We start from the raw sequence: 22,213 nt of genomic DNA, 5'->3' as shown, positions 1-22,213 counted from the left end.
CACTCTTTCCAACTTTTCTAGAGAACTGGAACACCATTAACCTCCTCCAACTCCACCACACTTATAAACACAAAATAACCACAGCAAATGTATCACTCACAGCTACAGCTATTATGATGGCATTATCATTCCATCATTAACAATCTCCAGTGAAATTACAACAGAAATAACAAACACAAAAATCTACCACCACCTAACAAGCATCGCCATCACAACTACCACCATCAACTCCACCACCTTGCAAGAACCGCCCTTCACAAAAACCATCAGACAGCAACCACCATCTTGTGATGTCTGTTTAGCCATCATCCAGTAGTGACGGATTTCATATAGTGTAACCCAGTCTCCCATTATCTGCTGGCTTAACGAAGCCAAGGACCATGTGTGCGATTCATTATAGCTTTGCCATTAAGAAATTCTGACTACTGGGTTGGCCGGTGCCTTTTGTAAACCTGCCCCTATGGCACATCTTATTGGTCTGACAGTATAATGTGTTTACCAGGGCAGCATTCTGATTAGTTACTTTTAGCTGGGGTGAATCAATCTTTGTTAGACCGAAGAAGTTAGATGTTGGAAATACATGAAAGGGACCTTAATCATTGAGGGAGAGAGAGAAGACAACCACTTGCAAGGCATATTTTTGAGGGTGAAGCCGCTTTTGAAACCAGTGCTGAATGACTCGATGAAAACTACTTCAGGTGTACCTTTCACCAGTGCACTTCATTTACCCAGTTCTATCAGTATGAGTAAATCACTGTAATAACCCCCTAGTGTTATAAATACTCCCCTATTAATAACCACTGTATTGTTATTACCATTAATTCCATGAACTGTATTCCCTTGTGTTTTGTTTAAATATTTTTCCCAGTACTATTTCCCTGATAATGAATGTTACAATTAAGTGAACTTTAAGTGGCTAAGAAGTGTTCTACCAGATGGTGTTAAGGGGAAATAATCCCCCCACCCCCCAGAACAACCTGACCACCTTACAGCAAACACTTAAAAACCATCACCTCACAACTACCACCTTATAACTACCAACCTATAACTACTACCTTAAAACCACCACACAACTACCACCACACAAGCACCACCATCACCAGGTAAGAACCACACCCACCCACGTAACACCTTGCGTCACAATGATAACCTTGGCCCATCCCCGTCACTATCTCCAAACACCACCATAAACACACATGCCCGAAGATAGGGTATATGCACTGAGATGTGTATCCCTAGGTGTGTGTGTGTGTGTGTGTGTGTGTGTGTGTGTGTGTGTGTGTGTGTGTGTGGGTGTGGGTGTGTGTGTGTGTGTACATATATATGCATGTAAAGTAGATTCACAATGCGGGTGATGGTATTTTATTGCAAAGATGTTTTGACCACCAGATACTTTATCAACAGAGTCTTTGGTGGGTGAAACGTTTTCACAATAAAATGCCATAACTCACACTGCGTATCTTATTTACGTACTGTCAATATACACCACTACTGTATTACAAGAGATGTATATATCTCAGCGTGTATACAATGAGGTGTGTATCTAAACACAGATACTCCTTTAGAAGAGTGTATTCATCAGTATATATACACCGACAGGAGTATATCTCTCAATTTATATACAAAGATGTGTATCTAAGCATATATACGTCGAGAGGTGTATCTACACACACACACACACACACACAGTGGGGAATCTCCCGGTGTATATACAGTGCAATTCCTTATTAGGGCGTGTAGTATTCTTGATAGTTAACAGGTGACATGCTGTTTTAAAGACCCACATACAGTCTAAAGACCTTAAAACCCATATACAGTCTAAAGACCTCAAGACCCACATACAGTCTAAAGACCTTAAGACCCACATACAGTCTAAAGACCTTAAAACCCATATACAGTCTAAAGACCTCAAGACCCACATACAGTCTAAAGACCTTAAGACCCACATACAGTCTAAAGACCTTAAGATCCACATACAGTCTAAAGACCTTAAGACCCACATACAGTCTAAAGACCTTAAAACCCATATACAGTCTAAAGACCTTAAGATCCACATACAGTCTAAAGACCTTAAGACCCACATACAGTCTTTAGGCTTTAAGTCCCACATGAAGTCTATATGCCTTCAACCTAACAACCAACGCCCGCACCCCACCACAGATTTAGATTCTGCTACAGAAGCGGCTAGTATACTGCGCACCCCAAAGCCATCCCGTGGAAAGCAGCACGTAGTTACAATAAGTAAAAAGGGTTAGTAACTAGCTCCCCCCCCCCCGACAAAAAAATGGGTTAACAGGAGTAACACTGGAGACTTGTATATACAATTCACATCTTATCTGCTGCAAGCAAATTTAGGATATTTATGGAATATCTCGCCACAGACTCGCCAGTTGCACCATCCTCACTATTATCATCAGCACTACCATCATCCTTATCACCATCACTCCCATCGTCGTGGTTATCTCTTCACTCATCAGCGGTGCCCACATGAAAGCCAAGTAGAAAGCACACGCACGCCCACACGAGCGGGGTCAGCGGCCTGTGTGGGTGGCCTACGCAATCATCTCTTGTTTGGGAGATTTTCTTATATGAAAGCATACCATCGTTAGGTGTGTGTGTGTGTGTGTGTGTGAGAGAGAGAGAGAGAGAGAGAGAGAGAGAGAGAGAGAGAGAGAGAGAGAGAGAGAGAGAGAGAGAGAGAGAGAGAGAGAGAGAGAGAGAGACTAGAATAAACATGCAACACATCAGCGCACATAAACATACATCTACGTGTACGTAAAGCCATTCCTTGAGTGCATGTATCAAGCTGCCTATGTATACCTCAAAACGCACATGTATGCACAGATCAACATCCGCGCACATTTGTTTATCTGTGTCAGCTGACAGGCAGCAAGGTAGGCGGGAGCACCAGCTGACCTAGAGCAGAAGTCTGTAGTCACGCCCGCTCAAGCATACCTTACCCAGGATGAAGAGGTCACTGAGGATGCACAGGTCACTAAGGATACACAGGTGACCTGTGTAAGAAAAGTATTAAAACAGAAACAAGATTCAAAGAATCCCGAATGGATGAACAGGAAACCAAAACATCATCTGCGGAAGAAGAGAGAAAGTTACAGTAGCCTCACAAGATAACAAGAACGAGGTTTAAAACATTGCAATGGCACCAGGCGTAACGAAATGAAATTTTACAACTCCTGAGTGTATCATAACAACAGATGCTAACGTATTATGGTAGCCTTTTAATTACTTATAATAGCTTTGTGGCAGTGTGTAACAGTCCAAGATTACTGACTACTTCTACAGGGGCCAGGAGTACCGAGGTGTTACAGCACTGTGTAATATTCCCACATTAATATTAACTTGTATTATGGTATCAGGGGGTCACCTCTAGCTTCTAACGACCCCAGGTGCGCTGGAAACAGGTTTGATGGTTACATGCGCGGGAGCGCCAGACTGGGCGTAGGCTCTAGACGAAACAGAACTGGGGTACAGGTGCGTGCGTGGATACTGGGATAACTTGTGAGGTCCAGGTTTGGGCGTGGGTGTCAGTGTGGGCGTGGGTGTGGGTGTCATCGTGCACATGGGCGTTAAGGTGACATTGAACGTGGTCAGACTGACATGGATATTTGCATCCTACATTATTAACCATATTTATCACACACACAAGCACAAACACACACAATCACACACACACACGCACAGACACACACACACAACCACACATACACAACCACACAAACACAACCACACATACACAACCACACAAACACAACCACACACACAACCACACATACACAACCACACACAACCACACATACACAACCACACATACACAACCACACATACACAACCACACACACGCATGCACACAAACACACACACACGCACACAAACACACACACACAAAATCACCGTTATCACATTCCCCAAAAAATCGAAAAATAAAAATCATTCTTGACAGCAAAGATTCTGTATGTTTTGAAACTGTCAAAACAAAGAGTTACGAAAACACTCGCCTGCTGCTGTCTTACAGTTAGAAGACACTCAAAATAATAATGATGAAAAACCACCACCAAAAAAAAAAATAAAAAATAAAACAGGTTTAGAGATGACATCAACCATTAAATAAAACGTGAGCTTCCACAACATAGTTTTTATTGAATCCAAGAATAGTGTGTGTGAGTGTGTGTGTGTACTCACCTAGTTGTACTCACCTAGTTGAGGTTGCAGGGGTCGAGTCCAAGCTCCTGGCCCCGCCTCTTCACTGGTCGCTACTAGGTCACTCTCCCTGAACCATGAGCTTTATCGTACCTCTGCTTAAAGCTATGTATGGATCCTGACTCCACTACATCGCTTCCCAAACTATTCCACTTCCTGACTACTCTGTGGCTGAAGAAATACTTCCTAACATCCCTTTGATTCATCTGTGTCTTCAACTTCCAACTGTGTCCCCTTGTTACTGTGTCCAGTCTCTGGAACATCCTATCTTTGTCCACCTTGTCAATTCCTCTCAGTATTTTGTAAGTCGTTATCATGTCCCCCCTATCTCTCCTGTCCTCCAGTGTCGTCAGGTTGATTTCCCTTAACCTCTCCTCATAGGACATACCTCTTAGCTCTGGGACTAGTCTTGTTGCAAACCTTTGCACTTTCTCTAGTTTCTTTACATGCTTGGCTAGGTGTGGGTTCCAAACTGGTGCCGCATACTCCAATATGGGCCTAACGTACACGGTGTATAGGGTCCTGAACGATTCCTTATTAAGATGTCGGAATGCTGTTCTGAGGTTTGCCAGGCGCCCATATGCTGCAGCAGTTATTTGGTTGATGTGCGCTTCAGGAGATGTGCCTGGTGTTATACTCACCCCAAGATCTTTTTCCTTGAGTGATGTTTGTAGTCTCTGACCCCCTAGACTGTACTCCATCTGCGGTCTTCTTTGCCCTTCCCCAATCCTCATGACTTTGCACTTGGTGGGATTGAACTCCAGGAGCCAGTTGCTGGACCAGGTCTGCAGCCTGTCCAGATCCCTTTGTAGTTCTGCCTGGTCTTCGATCGAATGAACTCTTCTCATCAACTTCACGTCATCTGCAAACAGTGACACCTCGGAGTTTATTCCTTCCGTCATGTCGTTCACAAATACCAGAAACAGCACTAGTCCTAGGACTGACCCCTGTGGGACCCCACTGGTCACAGGTGCCCACTCTGACACCTCGCCTCGTACCATTACTCTCTGCTGTCTTCCTGACAAGTATTCCCTGATCCATTGCAGTGCCTTCCCTGTTATTCCTGCTTGGTCCTCCAGTTTTTGCACTAATCTCTTGTGTGGTACTGTGTCAAACGCCTTCTTGCAGTCTAAGAAAATGCAATCCACCCACCCCTCTCTCTCTTCTCTTACTGCTGTCACCATGTCATAGAACTCCAGTAGGTTTGTGACACAGGATTTCCCGTCTCTGAAACCATGTTGTCTGCTGGTGATGAGATCATTTCTTTCTAGATGTTCCACCATTCTTCTCCTGACAATCTTTTCCATGATTTTGCATGCTATACATGTCAGTGACACTGGTCTGTAGTTTAGTGCTTCATGTCTGTCTCCTTTTTTAAAGATTGGTACCACATTTGCTGTCTTCCATGCCTCAGGCAATCTCCCTGTTTCGACAGATGTATTGAATATTGTTGTTAGGGGTACACATAGCACCTCTGCTCCCTCTCTCAGGACCCATGGAGAGATGTTATCTGGCCCCATTGCCTTTGTGTGTGTGTGTGTGTGTGTGTGTGTGTGTGTTACTCACCTAACTGTGGTTGCAGGGGTCGAGGCTCAGCTCCTGGTCCCGCCTCTTCATTGACCGCTTCTGGGTCCTCCCTCTCCCTGCTCCATGAGCTTTATCATACCTCGTCTTAAAACTATGTATGGTTCCCGCCTCCACTACATTGCTTGTCAGACTATTCCACTTCCTAACAACTCTGTGGCTGAAGAAATACTTCCTAACATCCCTTTGACTTCCAATTGTGATCCCTTGTTTCTGTGTCCCATTCTGGAACATCCTGTCTCTGTCCACCTTGTCTATTCCACGCAGTATTTTGTATGTCGTTATCATGTCTCCCCTGACCCTCCTGTCCTCCAGTGTCGTCAGACCGATTTCCCTTAACCTGTCTTCGTAGGACATTCTCCTTAGCTCTGAAAGTAGCCTTGTTGCAAACCTTTGCACTTTCTCTAATTTCTTGACGTGTTTGGCCAGGTGTGGGTTCCAAACTGGTGCTGCGTACTCTAGTATAGACCTGACGTACACAGTGTATGAAGTCTTAACCGATTCCTTACTAAGGTACCGGAACGCTATTCTCAGGTTTGCCAAGCGCCCATATGCCGCAGCAGTTATCTGGTTAATGTGTGCTTCTGGCGATGTACTCGGTATTATACTCACCCTTAGATCTTTGTACTCAGTTGTGGTTGCAGGGGTCGATTCATAGCTCCTGGCCCCGCTGTGTGTGTGTGTGTGTGTGTGTACTCACCTAGCTGTTGTTGCAGGGGTCGATTCATAGCTCCTGGCCCCGAGTCATAGTTCCTGGTCTGGTGTGTGTGTGCTTGGTCATTCATTCACGTAGATTCGCCGGTACTTCCGGCCCAGGTCTTCTCCAGCTGGTGGCCCGGCGTCCTGTATTCATATACTTTACAACAAAAACACATTTGTCTCTCTACACATCCACTGTATTAAAAAAACAATAATGAGAGACAGCATAACAAATATGTTTCCTTCTCTCATTTCTTACCTCTCCTAGGTTCCTCCCCTCCCTCCTTCCTCCTTCCCTCCCTCCCTCCTTCCTTCCTCCACCCTCCCTCCTTCCTTCCTTTCTCCACCCTCCCTCCTTCCCAGGGCGAGGCTTAACCTGTCAACGCTCCCTCAACGTCCCACCTCGCCATCTTTCACGCGGTGTTGGAGGAGAGGGAGTGGAGCCAAGGGGAAGGGAAGTGATGGGGAGGGAGAGACGACTGCAGTGGGGAGAAGGTATAAACACACATGTTTGTGTCTCGTTTCCTCTCTCTCTCTCTCTCTCTCTCATAAAAAGGTCACTCCACAAACACCGTACAAGATGCACCGGCCATCACCCAACAAGGTCAAAAAGAAACTAACAAACAAGTTAGTAAAAACAATCACAAAAAAAAAACATCCTGTTAGTACAAGCGCTGCGGCGTCGAACCTCTGGCCTCTAAAACTGACCCACCTTCAAATCAAGATCCCATCTTAATCAACATAATCAAGGACCCACCTTCCTCAATAATTTTCAAGACCCCTCCTTACTTTTTCCGCTCCATATTTACGACTTCAATATATAAATTGTATAAAAATAAAATATTAAATACCATTACTACTATTAATAATAATAATAATAATAATAATAATAATAATAATAATAAAACTGCAAATTTATCATAGATAATAGCGTAGAGAGGCTGGTGTTAAGCAACAATGTGTGTACCAAACCGAGAGTTCACTAGAACCACCTTAGCTGGGGCTGATCACCCTCCACGTGACCATGTAATACCGAACTACCAAGCCTGGGGGCTCACTAGCACCGCCAACATCACTGTCTGATGTAGCACCGCTAGGCCTGGGGCTCGCTAGCACCACCACGCTCTGGGCTCACCACCACCAAAGTGACCATGTGATATAGCACCGCCAGACGCAGGACTCGCCACCTTCAACGTTACCATCTGATGTAACCTCACCAGGCCCGGTGGTGCTCACGACACACACTTATCTTTCACCTCCGACAATAATCTATAATCACCAGGAGAAAAAAAATAAACAAAGGTCCAGTACAACTGTACGCAAGCACACACACACACACACACACACACACACACACACACACACACACACACACACAACCACAAAAAACTCGCACACGATGTTTGCAGATGATGCAGAGCTAATGAGAAAGCCACTAAAGGAGTATAACAGAAAAAACTACATGAAGACTCGGGCATTTATATATTTTGGTTAAGCACTAAACCCGTATCGCTTGGGCAATGGGAGGCATTCAGGTTTTACTCAAGGGGAGGACTGGTCCATTTCCAAGGATCAAGAGCTCCCCCTCACCGACATCATCAGTGGCCTGGTGGCTAAAGCTCCCGCTTCATGCACGGAGGGCCCGGGTTCGATTCCCGGCGGGTGGAAACATTTCAACACGTTTCCTTACACCTGTTGTCCTGTTCACCTAGCAGCAAATAGGTACCTGGGTGTTAGTCGACTGGTGTGGGTCGCATCCTGGGGGACAAGATTAAGGACCCCAATGGAAATAAGTTAGACAGTCCTCGATGACGCACTGACTTTCTTGGGTTATCCTGGGTGGCTAACCCTCCGGGGTTAAAAATCCGGACGAAATCTTATCTTATGGCATCTCCCTCGTAGGAAAGACATGGATAACGTGCAGGAAGTGGCTGCTAGAGTTTAACCCTTCTAAGTTAATGAAGGTGAGAGGAGAGAAGTCATTCACAACATGAGAGAATAACTACAGATATGGCATAAAGGGACACCAAGAGGTTTCTCTTCCACAGTGTGTGTGTATAAAGTTAATATAAGTCAAGAGTGATGAAGAACAGAAGGTCGTAATTTTAAATTGCGAAACAACGGTTCAAGAGAGACATTACAGCGATCATCGTAAATATAAAACACTGACAGCTCAAATGATCTCCTAGAGAAATTATTATTAATTATCATAACATTATTATTGCGAAGACTTTGTATAATATTGAATATATATTGTAAAAAGAGAAATAGTTACATTTTATTATATTTTGGGAACCCCACAGAGGTCATGCAGCGTCTGCGAAATGAGAGGTAATTAGGTTTGATTCGAGGAAGAGAGTAGCTCCTATCTGACGGTGGTAGCACCTTTGAGGGACTCTCGGAGATAGTCTGGTACACAGCTGGTAGCTTACACAACATAAAAGATAAACTGATCCAAGTTGGCCCGACACAGCTTTATTTCTGTGCCACACAGATCATTATAATTCCACAGCCCCGGTACGTAGCCCGGTATGCATACATCAGCAGGAGCTGCGTGACTAGAGTGAGTGTTTGAGGGTTACTGGTGGGGGGGGGGAGAGGAGGTAACCCAGACGTAGTGTATTATTTAGACCTCATACGTAACTCTACAACGATTTGATAAATTATGTAGAATTTAACCTTAGATAAGAGAGAGTACAGTTAAACAGAGTAACTAATTTCCAAATACGTCCACGCCCCTCCGCACTCCGTGGGCGGCAACTGTATTTTTATCAAAACTGGGTATATCCGCAGTGTACAGGTTCCCTATTCAATGATAGTAACAGTGTGGAGAAAGAAAAGAGCAGTCAGTCACACCGCACCAGTAACACTCCACTTCAGCGGCGGTGCGGGCCGCTAACGCGCACTAATAACTCAAACACAGTGTTACAAGCTGGGTGAGGCGCACGTGTTCACGCCCCACGCCGAATTTTCTAATCCCGTTGAGAAACTTTACACACCTCTCGCGGGCAAACACAAAAACAACAATATGAACCCGCCACCGCGGAACTGAGAAATAACCGGTGACATCACCACCGACCAACGAGAGGCGAGATGTCGTCAACGACAACCAATCAGCGAACGATGACGTCGCCGACCGCCAATCGGAGGCAAGGGTGCGCACGATGCCACTCTCACCGGTTATATTACCCACGGCTAGCCAACCGCAAACTCGAGAACGTGGGGGAAAGGAGCAAAACAACCTCAAACCGAGCTACTGTTTGTAGGTTTGCCAGGTAAAAAGCTTCAGGAGGGAGCGGAAACAGGGCTGGCGTGGCGGTGTGTAGTAACTGCGCCCACCTGCCTGGTTCACCTTGTCCGACGCGTGTTAAAAGGTCAATAGAGAGTGGCGCATGTGTAGTATGGCGGGGGACGGTGCTGTGGAGGCTGGGACGGGTTATGTGCTAGCTGCTGATGTTGCTATCACTGTGCTAGCTGCTGGTTATGTTGCTATCACTGTGCTAGCTGCTGGTTATGTTGCTATCACCGTGCTAGCTGCTGGTTATGTTGCTATCACCGTGCTAGCTGCTGGTTATGTTGCTATCACTGTGCTAGCTGCTGATGTTGCTATCACCGTGCTAGCTGCTGGTTATGTTGCTATCACCGTGCTAGCTGCTGGTTATGTTGCTATCACCGTGCTAGCTGCTGGTTATGTTGCTATCACTGTGCTAGCTGCTGGTTATGTTGCTATCACTGTGCTAGCTGCTGGTTATGTTGCTATCACTGTGCTAGCTGCTGGTTATGTTGCTATCACTGTGGTAGCTGCTGGTTATGTTGCTATCACCGTGTTAGCTGCTGGTTATGTTGCTATCACCGTGTTAGCTGCTGGTTATGTTGCTATCACCGTGTTAGCTGCTGGTTATGTTGCTATCACCGTGTTAGCTGCTGGTTATGTTGCTATCACCGTGCTAGCTGCTGGTTATATTGCTATCACTGTATTAGTTGCTGATGTTGCTATCACTGTGCTAGCTGCTGGTTATGTTGCTATCACTGTGCTAGCTGCTGGCTATGTTGCTATCACCGTGTTAGCTGCTGGTTATGTTGCTATCACCGTGCTAACTGCTGGTTATGTTGCTATCACCGTGCTAGCTGCTGGTTATGTTGCTATCACTGTGCTAGCTGCTGGCTATGTTGCTATCACCGTGTTAGCTGCTGGTTATGTTGCTATCACCGTGCTAACTGCTGGTTGTGTTGCTATCACCGTGCTAGCTGCTGGTTATGTTGCTATCACTGTGCTAGCTGCTGGTTATGTTGCTATCACTGTGCTAGCCACTGGTTATGTTGCTATCACTGTGCTAGCTGCTGGTTATGTTGCTGTCATCGTGCTAGCTGCTGGTTATGTTGCTATCACTGTGCTAGCTGCTGGTTATGTTGCTATCACTGTGCTAGCTGCTGGTTATGTTGCTATCACTGTGCTAGCTGCTGGTTATGTTGCTATCACTGTGCTAGCTGCTGGTTATGTTGCTATCACCGTGCTAGCTGCTGGTTATGTTATCACCGTGCTAGCTGCTGGTTATGTTGCTATCACTGTGCTAGCCACTGGTTATATTGCTATCACTGTGCTAGCTGCTGGTTATGTTGCTATCACTGTGCTAGCTGCTGGTTATGTTACTATCACTGTGCTAGCTGCTGGTTATGTTGCTATCACTGTGCTAGCTGCTGGTTATGTTGCTGTCATCGTGCTAGCTGCTGGTTATGTTGCTATCACTGTGCTAGCTGCTGGTTATGTTGCTATCACCGTGCTAGCTGCTGGTTATGTTGCTGTCATCGTGCTAGCTGCTGGTTATGTTGCTGTCATCGTGCTAGCTGCTAGTTATATTGCTATCACCGTGCTAGCCGCTGGTTATGTTGCTATCACCGTGCTAGCTGCTGGTTATGTTGATATCACCGTGCTAGCTGCTGGGTTTGTTGCTGTCATCGTGCTAGCTGCTGGTTATGTTGCTGTCATCGTGCTAGCTGCTAGTTATGTTGCTATCACCGTGCTAGCCGCTGGTTATGTTGCTGTCACCGTGCTAGCTGCTGGTTATGTTGCTATCACCGTGCTAGCCGCTGATTATGTTGCTATCAATGTGCTAGCTGCTGGTTATGTTGCTATCACTGTGCTAGCTGCTGGTTATGTTGCTGTCACTGTGCTAGCTGCTGGTTATGTTGCTATCAATGTGCTAGCTGCTGGTTATGTTGCTATCACCGTGCTAGCTGCTGGTTATGTTGCTATCACCGTGCTAGCTGCTGGTTATGTTGCTATCAATGTGCTAGCTGCTGGTTATGTTGCTATCACCGTGCTAGCTGCTGGTTATGTTGCTATCACTGTGCTAGCTGCTGGTTATGTTGCTGTCACTGTGCTAGCTGCTGGTTATGTTGCTATCACCGTGCTAGCTGCTGGTTATGTTGCTGTCACTGTGCTAGCCACTAGTTATACTGATGTGAATGGTATCAGTGTTAGCATGAGTGGCACTGATGATTGTGTAAAAGTAGTACTGATGGTGGTGTGATAGTAGTACTGATGATGGTGTGATAGTAGTACTGATGATGGTGTGATAGTAGTACTGATGATGGTGTGATAGTAGTTCTGATGGTGGTGTGATAGTAGTACTGATGATGGTGTGATAGTACTGATGGTGGTGTGATAGTAGTACTGATGATGGTGTGATAGTAGTACTGATGATGGTGTGATAGTAGTTCTGATGGTGGTGTGATAGTAGTACTGATGATGGTGTGATAGTACTGATGGTGGTGTGATAGTAGTACTGATGATGGTGTGATAGTAGTACTGATGATGGTGTGATAGTAGTACTGATGATGGTGTGATAGTAGTTCTGATGATGGTGTGATAGTAGTTCTGATGATGGTGTGATAGTAGTACTGATGATGGTGTGATAGTACTGATGGTGGTGTGATAGTAGTACTGATGATGGTGTGATAGTAGTACTGATGATGGTGTGATAGTAGTACTGATGATGGTGTGATAGTAGTACTGATGATGGTGTGATAGTAGTTCTGATGATGGTGTGATAGTAGTACTGATGATGGTGTGATAGTAGTTCTGATGGTGGTGTGATAGTAGTACTGATGATGGTGTGATAGTACTGATGGTGGTGTGATAGTAGTACTGATGATGGTGTGATAGTAGTACTGATGATGGTGTGATAGTAGTACTGATGATGGTGTGATAGTAGTACTGATGATGGTGTGATAGTAGTACTGATGATGGTGTGATAGTAGTACTGATGATGGTGTGATAGTAGTACTGATGATGGTGTGATAGTAGTACTGATGATGGTGTGATAGTAGTACTGATGATGGTGTGATAGTAGTTCTGATGGTGGTGTGATAGTAGTACTGATGATGGTGTGATAGTACTGATGATGGTGTGATAGTAGTTCTGATGGTGGTGTGATAGTAGTACTGATGATGGTGTGATAGTAGTACTGATGATGGTGTGATAGTAGTACTGATGATGGTGTGATAGTAGTACTGATGATGGTGTGAAAGTAGTACTGATGATGGTGTGATAGTAGTACTGATGATGGTGTGATAGTACTGATGGTGGTGTGATAGTAGTACTGATGATGGTGTGATAGTAGTACTGATGATGGTGTGATAGTAGTACTGATGATGGTGTGAAAGTAGTACTGATGGTGGTGTGATAGTAGTACTGATGATGGTGTGATAGTACTGATGGTGATAGTAGTACTGATGATGGTGTGATAGTAGTACTGATGATGGTGTGATAGTAGTACTGATGGTGGTGTGATAGTACTGATGATGGTGTGATAGTAGTACTGATGATGGTGTGATAGTAGTACTGATGATGGTGTGATAGTAGTACTGATGATGGTGTGATAGTACTGATGTTAGTATGATAATTGTATTGGTGTTGGTGAATGTTACTGGTGATGGTGAGAGGTACTGGTGTTGGTGTGAGAGGTATTGGTATTATGAGAGAGGTACTGGTGTTGGTTTGAGAGAAGTACTGGTGTCAGTGTATGTTACTGGTGTTGGTGCGAATGTTACTGGTGTTGGTGTGAGTGGTACTCTTTGTGTGAAAGTTAGTGGTGGTGGTTTCTGTGTTGAAAAAGATTGTGGTGGTGGCAGCTGTGGTAGTGGTGAGGGTGGTGAGGTGATGCTTATCTTGGTGGTAGCTGCGACGCTGCTCAGGTTGGGCAGTTGTGATGCTGGTGATAGTGGTAGTTGTGATGGTGGTGGTGTTAGGGAAATCCTTATTGTTCGCCCTAACCAACATTTTCCCTTTCCACTCACAACCCACCCGTTGGCCTCTCCCCATAACCTCTCAGCTAGCCTCCCCCTAACCCACATTTCCCACTCTCACAACCTCTCAGCTAGCCTCCCCCTAACCCACATTTCCCACTCTCACAACCTCTCAGCTAGCCTCCCCCTAACCCACATTTCCCACTCTCACAACCTCTCAGCTAGCCTCCCCCTAACCCACATTTCCCACTCTCACAACCTCTCAGCTGGCCTTCCCCTAACCCACATTTCCCATTCTCTCAACCTCTCAGAGGACCTCCCTAACACAGAAAGAGAAAAAAGAACTTCACACACTTCCACCAAACACCCGCCCTATCCCTCCTCTCTCCTCCCCACCCCATCTCCATTCCCTCGCACTCTATCCTCCTCTCCGTCCCATGGAATAGGGTAGTCACATCCATCCACCTTAGCCCAATACGGCGACACCAATCCTCTGAACACACTTCCATGCCATCAAGCACCGACACCTTAAATGCAAACCAAGGTAAACCAGTTAATTTGTACCTAAATGAATATTTAAAAAAAAAAGCTGGTTTAACAAATATGGATGTCTCTGGAACGTAACCCTATTTTCCCCTACGTTCCGCTAGGTTCCATTAGGCGCCGATTTTCAGGATCACATCCCCGCGTTATGAATGAGGTTCCTCTCATGTATTAGCTGACTGATGAGTCGCATCCTGAGAAAAACATGGTAAACAACTCCTTTCACACCGGAGTGTCGTATCCGTCGTAAGAAAGCTCTAGAACCTACTGTAAGTAGTATTCAAGTGTTGGGTAAGAGGTATATCTGTGTAGTTAATGATATTAATACAAAAATACATCTGCCAAGTAGAATAGGGTAGCAGCACACTGCTCAGGTATACCGTTTAGTTAAATATAAAAAAAAATCTCTGTCCCAGTTCATCCCCTCCCAGTCTATTCTCCCCCCTACCTCAATTCGTTCTTTCTTACTCTATCCTCCTCTCTACCCCATCCATTCCTTTCTACTGTATCCTCCTCTCGACCCCATCCTTTCCTTCCTACTCTATCCTCCTCTACCCCATCCATTCCTTCCTCCTCTCTACCCCACCCATTCTTTCCTACTCTATCCTCCTCTACCCCATCCATTCCTCACTACTGTATCCTCCTCTCTGCCCCATCTATTCCTCACTACTCTATCCTCCTCCCTGCCCCATCCATTCCTCACTATACCCTCTTCTCTCTGCCTCAGACTGCCCCTCCTACTAATAGGGTAAACCCGTTCAAGGTTCCACAAACAAATACGACAGAAATAGATCGTGTCAGCCAACAAAGTTAACAAAGGAGGGTCCAAGAACTAGCTGTCAACACGAGCATGCTCAGCTAGGTAAATACACAAAAGCGGGCGTACAAACAACAAATCATACTCACCAAACCTTAGCAAACAATCGTCTCATAACGCATTTACCTGTCAAGAAGAACAAACAAGAATAAGTCTGAATATACAATAAGATTTCATTACTATTATTCATATAGGTGTAAAAATAGTTGCACAGGTGGGTGGTGGTATTTTGTTTGTCAGGAGCATTGAGAAAGTTTCTCCAGACAGGAGTCTAGTATGAAGACCCGCTCACTGGAGGTGTTGGTATTAGGTATCCCCCAAAGAAGTACACTCAAATGGTTGACAAAATGTAGTCTCACACAACTAGAGCATGCACTGGTGTCCTCTGGTCAAGTTTATAGATCATTCCTGATTTTGGTTTCCATGTGGTAACTGAGGAAGCCTCTTGATTGACCCCCAACATTCAACATTGGTTTATTCTACTTAGGAGGAGGCAGAGATTGTTACTGGAATGTATAGGTCACAGTTTCTCAGTCTTATTTTAAAATGGTGTGGTATCTTTACCTATCTTATCAGGTATTAGTACTTTTAACTTAAACTTTAACTAACTTTAAATGTTTGTTAAATGACTTAGTTAAATTCTTAGTTCCCCTGTTGCAGCCTCTTACGATTAACTTGAATCTTGAATGGAGGAAATTGGACAAGTATCAACAGGTGCCAGATCTACCAGGCTGTGATGGAAATGTAGGGCAGTGGGCCACCAGCAGCAACAACCTGGTTGATGAGGCTAGCACCAGACGAGCCTGGCCCACGGCCGGGCTCCGGGAGTTGAGAGACTCTCGGAACTCATCAAAGGTATATCAAAGGCTGATATATCATAAAAAGGGGAATACAAATTTGCCAGTTTACAAACATAATCAACCTGAAATTACTGAATTCAATCCTATGACTGAAGAAAATTTTAGTCTGTGTTTTTCTGCAAAGTTCGTAATGATTTTAAGTTGTGCAACTTTTATTAATTTGCCAATTTTATTAAACTGGTTTAAACTAATTCTGGAATGCGTAGGTGCCAATTTGCCCATTTTTGTTGAAGGAATTTGGATGTTTCCACGCGATAACGTGTGAATGCCTTTTCTAATTGATTTCAAATCTTCAACACTGGCATATAACTGCATTAGAAACTAATGTCACACTGTACTGTTAGTTTTGCGTCCTATGAGGACGCAATGAGGGCGCTGAGTTTATGGGATAAGGGCACACCATTCTAGGATTGTTCAGTGACCGAAAATTATCTAGTTGAGGCCTTGTGTTGCCTTAAAGGTCCATCCCATAACAGACGTAATACCCCAATTAAGAGAAGTTATATTTAAGATCCTCCACACCACTTGCAAAATAAAGGAATACTTTAGCGTGTATAACGATGGGATACATATGTAGTGTACATACGGAGTCCCACAGTTGGTCACTATTACAGTGGGAAAAAAAGCATCTCATAATTTGAATAAAACAAAGAACTACAACGTGTTCAATTATTGTATTCATATTAAGGTAAGATGCTCTTTATTCAGGTTAACTGCAAGTGATGTTGCGGACAGTAATATGTTTCTTTAGAATGGCTATATTAAGCACAGTTGCTAGAGGCAAATAACAATGAATAATAAACATTAAACCTCTGATAACCTAACAAAGCCCGTGTGTCAACATTTTCGTCGGGGTCCCCATTCTTTCCATTTTTATTTAGACATTTATATGCCGGCCGCTTTATCTTTCAACACAATATAATACTACATATAATACTTGAATTTAAGAAACAGCAACAATATTACATATATTTACCCTTATTCTCCTTCCTCTTGGTAGAAGCTCAGCGAAGGGTTCTACTCCCCCCCTGTCTCTCTCCCTCCCTCCCTCTCTCTCTCTCTCTCTCTCTCTCTCTCTCTCTCTCTCTCTCTCTCTCTCTCTCAGGAAGATGCTGTCATCACCGTCCCTTCCCTGAAACCACAAGCCATCCACCAAGACAGTCAGCACACGACTTCCAAACAGCCAGTCCTCACGTGATCATCTCCAGACATAAGAACTGCTTCTCAGCCTTAATGTCTCGTGACTATCCTGCCTCCACTCCTTTACATTTTGAGAGAGAGAGAGATAGAGATAGATAGATAGATAGAGAGAGAGAGAGAGAGAGAGAGAGAGAGAGAGAGAGAGAGAGAGAGAGAGAGGGAGAGAGAGAGAAAATGATAAAAGTTAAATATACGAGTGTGCATGAAGAAATTAGAAGAGAGTTTTATTAAACTGGTTTATGTGTAAAGCAGCAAGGAAAATTAAATAAGGTGCATAGATTTAGAGTTGATGGAAGGTAGGATAAGCGACGTCCGCGGAAGGACTGGAAAGAGGATACACATGAGGTACTGAGAGAGGCTTCAATATTCTGTAGGTGTGTAAGATCAGATTGGAAGTTGTCTCTGGGACTGGCTGTGCCGTTGGGTACATGGTCACACCTATGCAGGGATTCAGAGATAGCATTACGGGAACGAGTTTTAGAGGTGAGCAGTACTGTGCCTGCATATTCAAAATCCGGTGGGATGTTAGAGATGGTTATGTTATCACTGGATCATGATGAATGCTCTCTTTTAAGGCAGCTAGGGAGCAAGTGACGGTGAATGTGTTTTCTTCCTTCACACGGCCTTAGCGGTAAACGGTTGATGTGTTTAACAAAATTATTTAATACACCTGTGAATCACTTGTGTGGGAATGTGGGAGCGTGGGAGTTGGGAGTCAGATGTTCGTTTATTGTGACAGCTAAATTACTGTGCTAAACAGTTACGACGATAGTTCATCCCTTCATTATAAACTGTCGGTGTATGAGTGGGTTTACCCTGCAAACGATATCTAACCATTTCAAGACTCCGGCTGTCTTCAAGAAGGAACCTGGATAGTTACTACAGGCACTTCCTGATCAGTCATGATGTGGTTTAAATAGGACTGTGCTACTAGCAAAGCTAGCCTCACTGATCAGAGGATCATCCAGAAGGCTTGGTCCAGGACCGGCCCTCGGGAGTGATGAACTCAGAGCCATCAACAGGCAGCCATTTCCTAAAGATACTCAAACCAACCTCTGACCAAAACCTAATTAGCTATGCTTCTGTGTAAAAGCTATTATACGAAGTATAAAGTCGAGTTAATGTTGCGTGTGTGTAGACTCATGACTTCGCTGGCAAAGTCTACCTACCTACCTGGAGGGTATTCCGGGGATCAATGCCCCTGCGGCCCGGTCCATGACCAGGCCTCCTGGTGGATCAGGACCTGATCAACGAGGCTGCTACTGCTGGCAGCGAAAATATGAACAACTTATTCAAGGAAAAGTAGGCTTGCATGTGTGTCAATACATAACCTCTCTAATAATGGAAGGATGAGAACTGAGCCTTCAAGGAAAGGTGCACTTGCGTGCGTATGTGTACTCATCTATTTGTGGTTGCAGGAGTCGAGTCACAACTCTTGGCCCCGCCTCATCGTGTGTGTGTGTGTGTGTGTGTGTGTGTGTGTGTGTGTGTGTGTGTGTGTGTGTGTGTGTGTGTGTTTGTTTACCAAGTCCTTACCTCATAGACCACCTTAATCGGCATCACTAACCTCTGGCCTCTTGGGCCTTCTTATTATATCTACTCTCGAAGCTGCATTCCGAGTTGTCCTCTACTTTCCCTTCCAAGTCATTCCACTTTTCAACCACCCTGAGACTAAAGAAATACTTCCTTACATCCCTATGGCTCATCTGCTTCTTCACTCTCAACCTGTGTCCTTTTGATCCCGGCCCTCTTAATTCAAGCAAGCTGTCCCTATCAATTCCTCTTAAGATTTTGTACACAGTAATCACGTCCCTTTCCCCTTGTCTTTCTCTCGCCTAAGGTCGTCAATTTCAGTTCTTTCAGCCTCTCATCGCGCATTCCTCTCAGTTCTGGTGAGGGGTTGGGTGGGTAACTTGCTGAGTGTGTATGTAAGTGGGGGGAGGAGGGTGGCTTCAAGACCGCTGGTGCAGAGGGAGATGTGAACTTCATTTTCATGTGAAGGTGGACAGGCAATTTACACACTATGGGAAGGGGCAGACATTTCACCTTCATACTCCTACAAAAGTGAGATTCTTTCAGCAGGCCTCTCCAACCTTCATCTGCATACATTTCTTTCTTCTACTTCCTTCACACTCCTATTAAACTCATTGTTTCACTTGTTTTCTACCTTCCCACTACAGGGTTTAGCAATTCGCCATGACTATCATAATTATATTCTTTACACTGCAATCATTCTCCTTTGCCCAGCAGGAAAGATCCTGCCTTCTCCCCTGTTAGTGAGGTTTTGCCTCCTTCCAAGGATCACCTTGGCCCCGAGGATCTCAGGGTTCCCAGAAGGTGAGGGACGAAGTAATAATTAAGTAGCCTAGCGGTACAGGTCAGAGGGATCAGCCTCATAGGGAAGCCTAGCCAAACGTGGAAGTCTACGAACACAAACACTTGCTCAGAGAAGTGGCCTCAGTTACTTTTGATTCAGGAATTTAAGTTACAATTAGCAAATTTAAATACAATAATCTAACAAAGACAAGTTTAAGTAGGTGACCTCATGAGCAAAGGTTATATCAACTCTGTGATCTTTAACAGACGTTAAACCACACTAGTGACCTCAAACAGGTCGCCCAGATGACCTTAAACAAGTTACCACTATGAACTTAAACAAATCACCCAGATGACCTTAAATACGTAACCTACATAACCCAGATGACTTCAAACAAAACAGAGCAAGTCGTCCGCGTCTTGTAACATCTTACACACGTCAGGAAGCCGAGAGTTCGTCATATTCCAGGTAAACGGAGGCTACAACTCATCATGTGCCACGCCTGTGAGAGCCAAGTGGCAGGCACCATGACGTGAACCAGCCACTTTAATCATCCCCCACTCAATACGTACATACGTACGTACGTGTGTGTGTGTGTGTGAAAGAGAGAGAGAGAGAGAGAGAGAGAGAGAGAGAGAGAGAGAGAGAGAGAGAGAGAGAGAGAGAGAGAGAGAGAGAGAGAGAGACAGAGACAGAGACAGAGACAGAGACAGAGACAGAGACAGAGAGAGACAGAGACAGAGAAATTAAACTGAAGGGGGACACGAACTGGGGTAGAACATCGGACTGTCAATTTAAGGGCCGCGGCTCACGCGCCCCCCGTTCACCCTTCTCTTTATCCATATATATATATATATATATATATATATATATATATATATAATGTCGTGCCGAATAGGTAAAATTGGTCAGTTAGCAAAAACTCATTTAAAATTAAGTCCTTTCTAAAACTTTCTCTTATACGTTTATAGATATATTTTTTCATTTATGTAAAAATTAATAATCTTGTACCAAAAGAACATTAGAAAGCTTACCTATCCTTATTATAACAAGAACAATTTAACTTAGCCTAATCCAACTAAATATGTTCTAGATAAGTTTACAATAATTTAATAATAAACAAACACAATGAAATATTTTTTTTCGTTAGGTTCAGAATGATTTTTGCGAAATTACTGCATACACAAATTTTCGATTACCTTATGCAGCAAGAACATTGGTATTTAAGCCAAAATCGTAAGTTTTACACACACACACACACACACACACACACACATATATATATATATATATATATATATATATATATATATATATATATATATAATTAGTCTAACAGCGAATAACAAACACCTGAGCACTGGTGTTTACATATGTTCTTCAGATGTGTGTGAACGCACGAAAGCCCTCAAGTGTGTTTGTTATTTTTTCACTATTTTTTTGGTGCGTATATTTCATACTTTATCATTATCTGTGATGATGATATCGTCCCAAATTCCTCCTCTGTGTGTTAGATTATCCTGGGAGATGGTAATTCCCAACTAATAAAAACTATCACCGTTGGAGCCAAACTTAAGAAGCTGCCACAGTTGGTAACTCCACAGTGGTATGTTCGACGGTATTCTCAATGCCCCACTGAAGTCTCCCAGCTCAGGCTGGCCAAGTTCATTACTTACGTATAGGTTAGGTTAGGTAAGGTTTGTCAGGAAACAGGACAAGTGTTTCCTGACGCGGGTCTTCGTCAGATGATGACCCGCCTTTGGAGCACTTCACGTATGAACGCCATCCAGTATGACAGGGAAATATGACCTAGTACTCTCTACCAGGAAACATCAAGGGCTCGACCAGCAAACATCAAGAGCTCTTTACCAGCTTTTGTTTCCACAATGCAACTCTCAGAAATGGTTAGAAGCACACCGAGGGTGTTCCCACAATGTTGCTCTTACATACCAGGGCTGCAGCTCACTGGTGTTCTCACAGTGTAACTCGTATATAATAGGGTAGCAGCACGCTGGTGGAATTCCCACAATTTAACCCACATCTAGAAGAGGGTAGCTGCACACTAGTGGCGTTCCTAAAATGCAATTCTTATACAGCTTAGTGCAGACGTCTGTGACAATGATATAATGTATAATTAGCAAATTTAGGATTACCAAAGATAGGCTGGATACTAAGACGCTAGTATATGACTGAAATACAGTTTTAATGACCAACGAGTAGTCGACGGGTTTCAACCCCGACTAGCTAACGTTTGGTGCAAACAAACGAGTGGCACTGATTTCAACATGTCACTGGCAGCCATGTAGTCTGGTGGTTGCTCCCTCGACCTTCGCGCCCTGACCAAACCACTGGATTTAGCCATGAGCAGCGAAGACTTAGAAGTCTTATTGCCCAACATCACGGTCAAGTGTACACATACATGCATGCATACAGGGTATAAACACCGAGAGATGTATACCTCGCACTATGAATATTAATTACCCTGCAGAATATACAAACCAAGAGGTGTGTACCTCAATATATATATATATAAATATATATATATATATATATACATATATATATATATATATATATATATACATATATATATATATATACATATATATATACATATATATATACATATATATATATACATATATATATACATATATATATATACATATATATATATACATATATATATATACATATATATATATACATATATATATATACATATAT

At 43.9% G+C, this 22,213-nt stretch overlaps 1 protein-coding gene across 6 annotated transcripts in view; it reads right to left on the bottom strand.

The window, feature by feature from the left end:
- The window catches only part of raw, a 318,621-nt gene that overhangs the window by 162,164 nt on the left and 134,244 nt on the right, over nt 1-22,213 (bottom strand). Inside the window, exon 1 of one of the 6 annotated variants that reach the window (XM_070085117.1) lies at nt 9,363-9,465. The exons of 3 other annotated variants lie outside the window; for them this stretch is intronic. Coding sequence is in view for 1 of the 3 variants with exons in the window: in XM_070085142.1 (XP_069941243.1) it covers nt 6,503-6,587 (85 nt within the window). In the remaining 2 variants the exon portion in view is untranslated. Of the gene's footprint in view, nt 1-6,502; nt 6,690-9,362; nt 9,466-22,213 lie in introns of those variants that run through there. 2 more of the 6 variants (XM_070085115.1, XM_070085142.1) reach the window with 2 other exon arrangements.

This window comes from Cherax quadricarinatus, chromosome 1 (genome assembly GCF_038502225.1).
Source record: "Cherax quadricarinatus isolate ZL_2023a chromosome 1, ASM3850222v1, whole genome shotgun sequence".
In the NCBI taxonomy this organism is placed as follows: domain Eukaryota; kingdom Metazoa; phylum Arthropoda; class Malacostraca; order Decapoda; family Parastacidae; genus Cherax; species Cherax quadricarinatus.
The sequence above is the reverse complement of the archived record's forward strand: the minus strand, read 5'-3'. Positions and strand labels throughout refer to the sequence as shown.